Raw genomic sequence first — 12318 nt, 5'->3', positions numbered from 1 at the left:
GGGAGAGTTGGACCCACGACACTGTGAGGTGGGGCTGCGTACATGGGGAGGTCAGATCACAGAATCACAGATGGAATCATAGACTCACAGAATGGTTTGGGTTGGAAGGGACCTTAAAGCTCATTCAGTTCCAATCCCCTGCCACGGGTAGGGACACCTTCCACCAGACTAGGTTGCTCCAAGCCCCTGTGTCCAACCTGGCCCTGAACACTGCCAGGGATGGGGCAGCCCCCACGCCCTTGGTCCTTGGGATATTCGGGGGTATTGTTGAGGCTCCGCTGGGCGCGGCGGCGGGTCCCAAGGAGTTAAGGTCTGTCCCCGCCCCGGCTCAGCTCCGCCCCGCTTGTGCGAGCGCTCGGAGCGGCGGAGGCGCAGCGCCGGGCCGCGCCGGGGGTCGGGGCGCTGCCGCCGGGCCATGAGCGCTGAGCCGCCCGCCCCGCGCCGCCGCCGCCGCGGCTGAGCATCGCCCCGGGGCCCGGGGGGCGGCGGAGGGAGGGCAGGGAAGGGAACAAGAAGGGACGAAAGGATTAGGCGGCGGCGCCCCGGCCGCGCCCGTGCGGGGATGTGAATGGCGCTGGAGGTGCTCGGCGGGACCGACATGGAGTGGGAGAAGCTGCCGCGGCGGCCCGGGGAGGGCGAAGGGGAAGCGGCGGGGCCGTGGCTGGGCTGCGGGCGGCTGCGGCCCTCCTCGTACCGGGCGCTGCGCAGCGCCGTCTCCACCCTGGCGCGCATCGACGACTTCTACTGCGAGAAGATCGGCGCCGGCTTCTTCTCCGAGGTCTTCAAGGTGTGCGGGGAGGGAGCGGCGATGGCGGTGTCACCCGGGCGTCCCGCCGGGTTTGGGCATCCCGGGTTTGGGCTCCCGCGCAGGCCGTCGGTGAGGCGCGGGACGGGGGGTTCTGGACCCCTATCCCCGGTAGTTGGGGGGGTGTGGGGGTGCGAGGACACAGGGTGCGGGGAGCCCGGTCCCCGCCGGGGTGTTCGGCCTCTGTTCCTCCGTGCAGAGGGAGGGGACGGGGAGCGCCGGCTGTGTTTACCTCCCGGGAGGCTGAGCGCTCCGGAGCGGCGGCGGGGCGGGCCGGGGCGGCGGTGGGGTGGCGGGCAGCGCGGCCCCCGGGGCGCCCGTCTAAGAACCTGGAGCCACGACCCCGGCAGGCCCGGAGTGTGCCTGTGGCAGGGGATGGAGATGATGTTTGTAGCAGGTCCGGGGTGATTTCCAGCGTTGCTGGGCCTGTTCCAGCCAGCGCTGGGCAGGTAGATGTGCAGGATGCTCCATGGGAGCCAGGGACACCCTGTACCCCTGCATGGGGCTGGCCACAGCTGGGACCCCATAGCTGTCTTTGTCCTCTGTCTTCTTTGAGGCTGATGGAACGGGGATGGCTGAATGTGGCTGGCACCCTGGTTAGGGGTGCATGGGCGCTGGTGGGGAGCTCAGGGTCCCAACAGTGCATGGTGATGGTACCCTGCCAGGGCCGAGGCTGTGCCCTGGCCCCCTGCCACAGCCACCTCTCCCCGTCCAAAGGCGGGGGGGGGGGGGTGTGCCCTTGTTTTCGTCCTCAGCATCATTTAAGGCATCACAAGCTGCTGGGCAAGGGCTGTGCTTCTTAAACTGTGCTTCTAGTGGCTTCACCACCCTCAAAGGGCAGCTTTGGGCTGGGCAGGACCCCCGCCACCTCCCACCACAATTGAGCATCCACCTTCCAACAGGATCCTGGAGTCCCCTCTCCAGCCCTGCCACCATTCCTCGCTCAGCATGGAGACCCAGAGGCTCTGCAGCCATCAGAGAGGTGTCCTGCAAGGGCCATGGCAGGCATGCAGCGGGGTCCCTCTCCTTCATGCTCCCTCCTTCCCTTGCAGAGCCTCTCTTTTGGCTGGGTTCCTGCTATCGATCTCTGGCTGGGAGCATGTGGCAGCACCTCGGAGCAGAGGGAGGCATTTAATAATGCCAGTGTGAATATGGCTCTTTAATAATGGATGCTCCTGTGTCTCACCCAGGCCATGGTCTCTCCTTGTTTTCCCGGGCCCTGCAGGGAGCCACAAAACACTCCTTCTCCAACCTGTTGTTCATGTTCTTGTGGGGCCACTTGCATGTAGGATTTGGGGGACTGGCAGAGGTTGGGGGGGTTGGGAGCTGGATCAGGCAACAGGAGCTGACGACGTGTGTGCATGCTGGAGAGGAGGCAGGGCCAGGAGGGGGCCAGATGGGGCTTTGTGGTCGTGTGGTGGGTTGAGTCCAAGAGCTCAGCAGGATGGTGGGGCAGGCCCGTGATCTGAGCTGGGGTTTGGCTGCCTGAGCATGCGAGGAGGATGGAGCTTGGCAGGGCAGCGCAGGACCCGGTTTCCTCCCACCGCCCTTGTTCCTGCTGTTGCTTTCCATAGCCGTGGGCGCTTGCGGCCCCCTCTTCTTTGTGACTGCTGGGTCCTGCCTCATTCCAGCCTTGGTGGGCGTAGGGCATGGGGAGGGGACCTGAACTTCTCTGTCCCTATGCAGGTAGCCCAGTCCTGGTGTGCAGCCGAGCCAGGGTGCTGGGGCACTGGTGTCTGCCTTACCAGCATTAAAGCCAAAAGGACTCGGTATGTCTGAGCCCTTGGGTTGAGCCAAGTGCTTCTCTCGAAAGGCTGTCCAGAGCAAACAGGAGACACTAGTGATGAAATGGTGCCCTGGGGGTTGTTCCCAGCTGATTCCTCACTGTGCTGCAGTGCCTTTCCTTCTGGAGCAGCTTAGTTCTCATTGCCTTTCCCTGCGAGAGTCCAGAGGCAGCAGACCCACCCGTTTTCTCAGGTGGAAAGAGACGGTGCAGTGAGCCACCTCTCCATCTTCCATCATCAGTCTATTGGACTGAGCAGATTGACCCAGGTGTGTTTGTGCCGGACATCATCTCTTCCCCAAATCCCTCTCTTTACCGAGTGTGGTCCGCAGCAGACGTAGGGCTGCAGGCAGCATTCTGGCTTCACTTTCTGGGGCAGCTGCATCCAGAGGTCATAACTCAGCCAACACTGCACCTTATATGCCCCACTGTCACACAGCCTCTTGGACATACTGTTTCCCATGGTACAGACCATTGGGAAAGCACCCCATTTCCATGATGCTGGGGCCAGGGGGGATTTGGCAGCTCCCAAAGTGGACAGAAGCTGGGAGAAGGCTTCAGCATCACTTCCCACCAACCTTTGAGGTTTTGCATTTTACTGCCAGTTTACCATTGACACAGCTCCCTCTTATCTGCTGCCCTTCATCAGCGGACCTTGCTTCGGTTTACAAAGGAGGGTGGAGCGGCGTGACACAGATGGAGAAACCAAGGCAGGTGGGGAGGAAGTGGATTTGCCAAGGTCAGCCAGCCGTGGGGAGGCCGGGAGCAGCCCTGGCCCTGCTGTCGCCACTTGGGAGACACGGGTGCTGGGCACGTGTTGTGCTGACTGCTTGTGTTAGCTGGCGACTTGCTGGCACCTCTGCTGCGCTGTCACGGGGTGTGCTCCATCCTTGGTGGTGAGCACTGGTAATGCGCTGGTGCTGCTGGTGTGCACTGGATGCTCAAGCGCTTGTTTGGGAGCAGGTAGTGCTGCATGTCCTGGTCCTTTTGCTTCCCTGGAGGAACCTGTCTTGACTGATTCTGCCTTTGCCGTGCAATGAACGGATTTGCCAGTCCCACACAGTAAAAGACCTGTTGCACTGCTGGGATTCCCGTGGCTGTGGGATTACTGGTGGTGGTTCTAGCTCACTTACCTGCCCCCCCCCATCTTTCCCTCCCGGGCTTTCCAGGCCAAGGGCTGCAGGATGATGTCCCTGCATGACTGTGTCTTGCCAGCGCTGGGGTGGGACAAGGGGACAGGCAGCGAGTGGGGCTGTGAGCCCATCCCCAGCGCAGGATGCGGGGGAGCTGGCTGCTGAGACCCACAGATGGGGAGGTGGCGGTGATGTTTTCACCCCATGTCTAGACAGTATCACGGGCTGTGGGGAGGGAGCAGGCCGTCTGCTCGCTCTGATTAGCATGCTCTTTAAATAAGACTCTAATTTCCGCTGCTAAAAGAGCTTAGATCCCTTGTGCCCAGGCTGGGGCCCGCAGCCAGCCCTGTCCCATCCCCCAGCCCCACGTGCTGCCAACAGATGGGGTGGGGACTGACACTCCACGGTACCCCAGCTCACGGGTACCCCCATGAAGCACACGATGGAGGGGCTGCGTCGCATCAAGAGGGCTTGCATGGTGTCTGGATGGGGGACCGGTGGCTTGTCCTCCCCCCGCGCCCCAGCACGGCTGCCTGGCTGAGCTCAGCTCTGGGGAATGTGTTGGGATTCCTGGGCTCCATGCCAGAGTATGGAGAGGCAAGGGGGGACCCAGCCATGCTGCCCGGGGAGGCTCTGCTGCCCGCTGCCTTCCACAGGCAGTGCTGGGAAGGAAACCCCTATAGCAAGGAGCTGCATCCTGCCTGGGGTCCTGGATTGCTCCCTCCTCTGCTATACCTGCTTGCAGACGGTGCTGGGATGGTGCTAGTGGCTGGCCAGACTGGGTGAACTGGTCAGCGCATGTGGGAGGCTGTGGGGAGCACAAGGGAGCATAACCCCTTCTACTGGCCTTGAGCATGGAGCATGCAAGGGAGACAGCAGGATGAGCTCAGGGTGCTGGATGCCCTAAAGCAGGTTTTGCCCCATGAATGTGGGGCTGGGGCTGTCCTCAGAGCCCTCCCGGACCCTGGGGTTGGAGTTCCAGAGGAAGACATCAGGGCAGGGCTGTGCTGGCCTGGGGTCCCTGGGAGAAATCCTGGAGGAAGGGGCTTTCACCAGCCCTTCCCTGCCCTAAGCTGCCTCTCCTCCAGGCATTAGACGCCACACGGCTGCCCTCACCCAGCCTATTGCAATGGCAGGAGGTTTCTTAACCAGAATTAATCCACAGGCACATCCTGACCATGTGGGGCTGAGCTGGGGGCTGCTGCCTTATGCACGGGTGCCATTGCTGGCAAGGACACAGCCAGCCCCACGGTGCACGGCCAGCACTGTGCGTGCCACACGGCATTCCCATTGTGGGCGCATGGCTTGGCGCCGGAGCATCGCCGCCCGCAGCCATCCCGGCGGGACACAGTGCTGTGGAACCGGGTCCTGGCGCCTGGCAGCTGCCTGTGCCAGCCAAACCGACCCAGCCAGTCCTGCCGGCGTGGGAAGGGATGAGAGCAGCGCCGCCGTTGGGAATGCTGGGCTTTGGTGGGCAGCACCCAGCGCCAGAGAGGTTGAGAGCCCTGTTGTTGTGCCTGGTGCTGCCCCACACATGGGGATGGGGTGGAGAGAAGGCAGTGATGGTAGGGATGAGGTGGGGAGAGGGTCTTCGCCCTGCAGGGAGCCTTAGGACACTGTGCCAGGCGCTGCAGGGCAGTGATGGAGTGGGGTAAGCAGGGAGGTGGGCATGGGGAGGACTTGTGTTGCCATTAGACAGGGCACCATGGGTGCGTGCAGGGCTTGAGGAGCTGTGATCCTTACATCTGGAGCACCCAGGAGCACCCTAGGATGGGCTCGTGCTGTGCCCAGGAGCTTTGTCCAGTGCTCAGCAAGGAGGCATGGGGATAACCAGCCTCATTTCTCCTTCAGTGGGCTGGAATGGGGACCCACGGTGTCAGGAGTGTCCCCCTTGCTTGTCCAGGGTAACCATCCTCATCTCTGCTGCCACGTGGCCCATGCCCACAGGCCAGCGTGGATGTGACACACGTGTAACCAGAGTGGGGAGCCACGGGCAGGCGGCTGGTGAGTTATTCAGAGCCTCTCCATGAACTCAGTGAGCTGCTGGTGGCACGGTGGGGTTGGCTAGGGCTAGGTTATTGCCTCTTGTTCCACTCTGCCTGTGGCTGGGTTGGGTTTGGCGCACCCGGATGTGTAGAGAGAGTTTTATAAAGCACTCATTTCCACACACACTGTTTGGTGGGGGGGAAACTGCTGCCCATCCCCTGGGTATTGGGTGCTGGATGGGTCCCCACCTCAATGTGCACCCCAGGACAACCTTCCCAAAGCAATGCCAGCCATGGGATGGGAAGAGAGCCCCGGAGGGCCCAGTGCTCCAGATGTTGTGATGGGGACAGGGGCCAAGCTGCAAGCAGGATGGGGGACACTGCAGGCCCTGCCTCCAGCCAGCGCCCCTTGTTTTGCCCAGAGAGGTGATGTGGGGCTGGCACCGGCGCAGCAGCCTCCACCAGCATCGACTAAAAAGGAGAAGAGCAGGGAGCTGACGGCAGCGCCGAGGAATGCTGCGCCTCCGTGTGTGCCGGGGAGGCAGCTGGGATCCGCTGGGTTGTCCCCACCACCGGCTGTTGCTCCTTGGGGGGGGGGTCTCATCCCACCCCCAGCTAAGGAAGGGACACTCGGTGCTGGTTCAGCCTCCCCCCAGCATGGTGCTGGGACAGGGAATCCCATGCTCATCCCTTGTCCCGCACGTGCCGGGGCTGAAGGACGGGGGTGTCCGTGCTTGGCCACACTCCCAGCTGCTGTTCCTGGCCGGGGACCAGGCTCCAGCTCGCATGACAGCGTCAGGCTGGAGACGACTAAATATACAGCCTTATCCTAGTGCCGTGCCCCACCAGGCAGGGGTCATGCTTTGGGGCAGGGTTGGGTCTGGTTCGGGGGGGGCGATGGGCACCCTCTGTCTTCCAGCCCATGCTGGTAGGGTCTGGCTGCGTGGTGCTGACCCAGAAATACTCTGGTTTTGTGGTGCTCGCTGGTGCACCCCAATCCGGCATCTACCTGTCCTTGCAGCGGGGTTGGAGTCACAACGTGGAGATGCCACGGCCTCAGGGAGGAATGGGTAGTGTAGTGTGATGGGGGAGCACTACAAGCGGGATGCCACAGGGAGTTTGGGACGTGCATCATCAGCACTGGGGGTGCTCTAGTGGTCCCTGAGGTGCCCCGTGCTTCATGTGCGGCGGTGCTGCAGAGATACATGGGGCTCAGCCTCCCCTGCACCCCCCTCTAGGTACGGCACCGCCAGTCGGGGCAGATCATGGTGCTGAAGATGAACAAACTGACCAGCAACAGGGGCAACATGCTGCGGGAGGTGCAGCTGATGAACCGCCTCTCGCACCCCAACATCCTCAGGTACAACCTGTCATCCCTGTTGTCCCCTTTTTCCCTAGCCTGGGGGGGTTTGGAGCTACCGCTGGCTCTGGATGAGCTCCTGGGGCTGCTCCTCACCATTGCCATGCTCAGGTCCCATCTCTCTTGCAGGTTCATGGGGGTGTGTGTGCACCAGGGACAACTGCATGCGCTGACGGAGGTAAGTCTCGGGGGTCCTGCAGGTTTGGGGAGGGGACAGCGATATGAGGACACTTCCTTGGCCCATGTCATGTGCGCAGGGTAAAATCTACTGTGGGGCCATGCTGTGAGACGGTTGGGGGGTGTGTTGGGGTGAGATGGGCAGCTAGTTATGGGAGGGAGGGGGGCGCAGTGGTGTGATGGCCCGGCTCTTCCCATCAGTACATCAACGGTGGGAACCTGGAGCAGCTGCTGGACAGCCCCGTGCCCCTCTCCTGGTCCATGCGTGTCAAGCTGGCCCTCGACATCGCCCGTGGCCTGCGCTACCTGCACTCCAAGGGCATCTTCCACCGCGACCTCACCTCCAAGGTACAGGGTGCTCTAAGGCATCCCACTGTCCTCATCCCGTACACACGTTGCTGGCTGTGCTGTGCTGGCTGCACCATCCCAGGAGCTGTGGGGATGGTGCAGTCAATGCGATGGGTCCTCCTGTGTCCCCAGAACTGCCTTGTGCGCTGCGAGGCCAATGGCTACACAGCAGTGGTGGGTGATTTCGGCTTGGCAGAGAAGATCCCCAACTACAGGTACACGAGCAGTGTCCACCCATCCATCCCCATCCTTGGAGTGAGGGGTTCCCAGCCCACTTGGAGCAGGAGCTGGGGAGGGATGGACATTTGGGATGCAGCTAGGAGAGCAGGGATGGGAGCAGTGGGGGTGTTCCCCGGTGGTAGGGACTCATGGGGCAGATGGACGTGTTTGGGGCTGGCTATGAGGGGGTGGAAAAGGGGATGGTGAGTGTGGAGACATGCGTTTGTGGATGCATGGAGGAGGGTTAGCCCAGGAAAGGAGATGGAGGTGGTGGTTTGGGCTGCCCCAGCGGGAGAATGAAAGGTTGGACGGGGACTATGGGTAGCCCCTGATGTCCCACCATGTTCCCCAGTGAAGGCAGCGAGAAGGAGCCGCTGGCTGTGGTGGGCTCCCCGTACTGGATGGCGCCTGAGGTGCTGCGAGGGGAGATCTACAACGAGAAGGTGAGGCTCCGTGAGTGCCGTGCGTGGGGCTTTATCCAGGCTTGCGCTGCCAGAGCTTTGCAGGATTTGCAGCTCACAGAGGGAAGAAACTGGGTGGCGAGGTGGCAGGGCCCCTGGTGTGGCTCTGCAAGGAGGAGGGGGGCTGTGGGGTGACGGAATGATGGGCACATCACCTCGGGGTTGCAGGGCCCCCCCATGACTCCTTTCTCTCTGCAGGCTGATGTGTTTGCATATGGCATCATCCTGTGTGAGACCATTGCTCGTGTCCCTGCTGACCCCGACTACCTGCCCCGCACCGAGGTGACTCCCTGGGGTGGGGAGGGACATTGTGGGCAAAAGCACCAGGACTGGGATTGCTTTACCAAATGAGGGGGGGACCATCCTCCTGTGCTGGGCAGAGCCCCGTGTGCAGGAGCTGCCCCACATCTCAGACAGGGGTGCTGTGTCCTGAATGTTGCCCAGGGAGGGATGCTCTCTGCTGATAACCTGTCCTCAGAGCCCATAGTCAGCCTGGGTGGAAGAAGGGGACACTATTGAGGCAGAGATCAGGAGGGGTCTCAGCATCCCCCAGCCTTGCCCAAGCATGCCAGGTCCACAGCCTTGAGTGGCATGCAGTCAGTGCAGGGAGAGGGGACCTGGCCGTCCCAGGTCCCATGTGGTGTCCAGGGGACCCAGCCTCATTCCTCTGCGTTTCCCTGGCTCAGGATTTTGGTCTGGACATCACCACCTTCCGCACCATGGTGGGAATTGACTGCCCGGCGGCCTTCCTCCAGCTTGCTTTCCACTGCTGCAGTGTGAGTCTCCCATCTCATCTCCTTTCCCCTTCCCTGCCTCTGCTGGGATGCTATGGGGGGCTGCAGATCTGACCAGGAACCCCTTCTGCCCACAGATGGAGCCCACCTCCCGCCCCTCATTCCTGGAAATCACACAGTGCCTGGAGGGCATCCTGCATCACCAGCTGGGTGTCGAGGACACTGAGGACACCGTCTTCAGCATCGGGGAGAGCCTGCCCGTGCCTGGCACAGCAGCCACGCTCGCTGGTAGGTGGATGCCCTGGGGACAGACCTTAGGAGGTGTAAGGAGGGGGGATGTTCTTTACTGTGAGGGTGGTGAGGCACTGGAACAGGCTGACCAAAGAGGTGGTAAATGCTTCATCCCTGGCAGTGTTCAAGGCCAGGTTGGACAGAGCCTTGGGTGACATGGTCTAGAGTTGGAACTGGATGATCTTAAGGTCCTTTCCAACCCAATTCGTTCTATGTGGGGTGTCCCATCGTACCCTGGCAGCTGTAGGGGAAGGAGGCCGGCGTTGCATGAGTTCTGCATAGTGGAGCCGATCGCTTGGAGTGCACCTCTGTGTTATTGGGTGCCCAGCACCCCATAGCACCCTGGCAGCCGGTGACCCGCTCCTGTGCCCATGTCTAGGGGTATCCAGGAGGGCAGCCAGCCGCTCCGAGCAGTCACCCCTGCACGAGCTGGGGACACACCACCTACAGCCGCAGGACCAGCGCCTGTCCCGCAGCCAGTCCGACGTGTTCCCCCCCAAATCACCCGCCCTGCTGCAGCCGCTGGAGCCTTACAGCGGGGCCAGGACCAAGGAGACGTCCCCCCGCATCAACCCCTTCTCCCAGCGCGAGGACCTCAAGGGGGGCAAGATCAAGCTCTTCGACACACCAAGCAAGTCGGTCATCTCCCTCACGTTCGACCTGCCGCCCCCCGCACCACTGCAGCTCAGCACCCCCGTGACGCCTGAGCCCGCCGTGGAGGTGCAGTGTGACTTCTCGGCCCCCACTGCTGCCCCCCGCAAGTGCCACTCGCTGCCCACCTCCCCCGAGCTGCCCCGCAGAGGGGGCCTGGAGCTGGATGTGGGGTCCCCCCATCCCACCGACGACCTACAGCCCCCAACTCTCCTTCCCCCTCCAGCTCGGGGACGAGCCTCTTGCCCCAGCCCCAGGCCAGTGGAGCGGATGGACTGTGGCCCCGACAGCCCTGACGCACCGCAGCTCCCCTTGGTACCCCCCAACACCAACTTCATCCGCACGGCGTCCTCGGGCGCCCGGCTCTGGCAGCCAGAGCCACGGGCCCCCGACAGGCTCTTCTTCAACAACAACCACATGGTGATCAGCAAACCCCTGGCGTGGGGCAGCGAGTTGGAGCACGGCTTCTCCGAGCTCAGCATTCCCTGTGCGACGGCGATGGAGAGGACGGACCGTGCGGCCATGCTGCCTGGGCACGGCTCCGGTGCTGTGCTGGAGCAGGATGAGGTGCTGCCTTGTCCTGGATGCTGCCTGACTCTCTTCAGCTTCAGCTTCCTCTCCGTCTGCCACCGGCCAGCACCGAGCCCACCCCACTACCAGAACCTCAACTGTGAGTCCAAGAGCCTCTTCTGCCACCAGAAAGCCCCAGGGCCGGTGCTGGCAGAGCCCAGCCTGAAGCTGCCAGAGGCATAGACCTCGTACCGGGGGTCCCCGGGGAGCGGGGCTGCATCCAGCTGCCCCACAGATCCCTTGGTACATGAGCTTGGTGCCTCCCCATGGTCTGTCCTCACTGGCTCTGTGCTTGGTGGCCACCGGTGGCTGCGGTGCCCCATGCTGTGGCTACTGTGGTGCCACACAGGCGCTCGGGCACCCATCCCACCAGGATGGTTCTTGGAGGTCTATGGGGAGCCATGGGGTGGGCTGGGTCCCTGCCGGGGACTGAAGTGCAATAACGCCCCCTGCCCTGAGCGTACTCCAGCACTGCTGCGGCAGCAGGGCTGGTCCCCCATGGGGCTCAAACCCTGGGTGCAGGACCCCCCTTCCCCAAGGGCTCACCCCTCTGTGGGTTCTTGTGGAGGGGTGCACAGTGAGCCTGCTCCCCTGGGAGAACTGGGAGCCCCTGTACCCAGGGGGTGAGCAGGGCTGGGGGAAAGGGGGTCAGGGTGTGTATGTGTGTGTGTATTGGGGGACCTTGTGGGGCTGGGGGCTGTCCCCATGCTTCCCTACAAGTATGGGGAGCACAGCCAGCCCCTGACACGGAGAGAGGCTAGCAGGAGAGGGGCAATGCACATGGAGCAGTGCACGGGGATGATTGCCAGCACTGGGGTTGCCCCTGCCTGGCCTATGCTGGGGTTGGGTGCTGAGCCAGCACGGCACCCAGTGTCCCCCCAGCACATGAGGTTGGGAGCAGGGTGCTGGCAGAGGGGGGAAGGAGCTGCCCAGCCCCTGGCAAGGGTGGGAGCCAGCTTTCCTTCCTCCCGCACAATGCACTGGTGAATGCCGAACTCTTGTGGTTTTTATTACTATTAATAATAATAATAATTGCTAGTAATATATACCCAGCTTATTTAAAGTGTTCAATAAAAACTGAATGTCCCAGCAGCTCGGGCTCCTGTCTCTTTGATGTATGTCTGACACGGCCCCAAGAGGTTATACAGTCTTGGGTTGGGGCTTTTGGGGAACCCCTTGGGGACCACAAGTCAGCCTGGCTCAGCCCAAGATCTCAGTATCACCAAAGTGACCATCTGGGTTGAAATGGCTTTGGTCAAATTCCCATTTATCATTTAGGTTCTTTGGGTTTGTGCCCTTGAGTCTGTGTTTGTGGCGGTACACAAGAAAGCAAAGAGCAGACAAGCCATATCTCTTTATTGCTACGAAGTGGGTTCAGCCAGCGGACAAGACACAGGAGTGACACGTGCCACCTCCAGAAAGCCTGCCTTTAACACCGTTTTGCTCTTCAAGCGAGCTAATTCACACAGCAATTAATCAACTATATATGGCACACACGACCCCATAATAAACTGAGAACATTTTCGCCTGGTTGAACATGATTTCCTCTGCTCTCGCCTGGCTGCAAAGTTACATCAGGGCTATTTTGCTTAATCTTCACATGTGCACATGTGTAGTAGCTATTTAAAGTCCTGATGACTTGTCTTGCACAACACCGGTCCAGTGCAAATGCTAGAGTTGCTTTTACAAGGCACCATCACATCGTACAATCATAAAGGTCATTGCTCTAATTTCTAATTAGCAAAAAACCCCCAACTGCCTGCACAGCCAAGGTGCAGCTTCCCTCTTTGGGCACTGAGCA

The 12318-nt window shown here is 61.5% G+C and overlaps 1 protein-coding gene across 1 annotated transcript; it reads left to right on the top strand.

Moving 5' to 3' along the window:
* The first annotated feature begins 331 nt into the window (after positions 1-331).
* On the top strand, positions 332-11609 carry TESK1 (testis associated actin remodelling kinase 1). The gene is made up of 10 exons (XM_030512718.1): positions 332-787; positions 6945-7066; positions 7196-7244; positions 7445-7591; positions 7724-7806; positions 8163-8253; positions 8470-8553; positions 8958-9047; positions 9143-9293; positions 9676-11609. The coding sequence occupies exons 1-10, from the start codon at positions 569-571 to the stop codon at positions 10698-10700; spliced, it is 2061 nt and encodes a 686-aa protein (XP_030368578.1). The 5' UTR covers positions 332-568; the 3' UTR covers positions 10701-11609.
* Positions 11610-12318: the final 709 nt, after the last annotated feature.

This window comes from Strigops habroptila, chromosome Z (genome assembly GCF_004027225.2).
Source record: "Strigops habroptila isolate Jane chromosome Z, bStrHab1.2.pri, whole genome shotgun sequence".
Classification (NCBI taxonomy): Eukaryota; Metazoa; Chordata; class Aves; order Psittaciformes; family Psittacidae; genus Strigops; species Strigops habroptila.
The sequence above is the reverse complement of the archived record's forward strand: the minus strand, read 5'-3'. Positions and strand labels throughout refer to the sequence as shown.

Excerpts from the sequence above, each read along its gene's own strand:
- TESK1 (XM_030512718.1), top strand. The coding sequence starts at position 569 with ATGGCGCTGGAGGTGCTCGGCGGGACCGACATGGAGTGGGAGAAGCTG. Across the intron at positions 788-6,944 it reads TCTTCTCCGAGGTCTTCAAG|GTACGGCACCGCCAGTCGGG; the intron begins GTGTGCGGGGAG and ends ACCCCCCTCTAG. Across the intron at positions 8,254-8,469 it reads GGGAGATCTACAACGAGAAG|GCTGATGTGTTTGCATATGG; the intron begins GTGAGGCTCCGT and ends TTCTCTCTGCAG.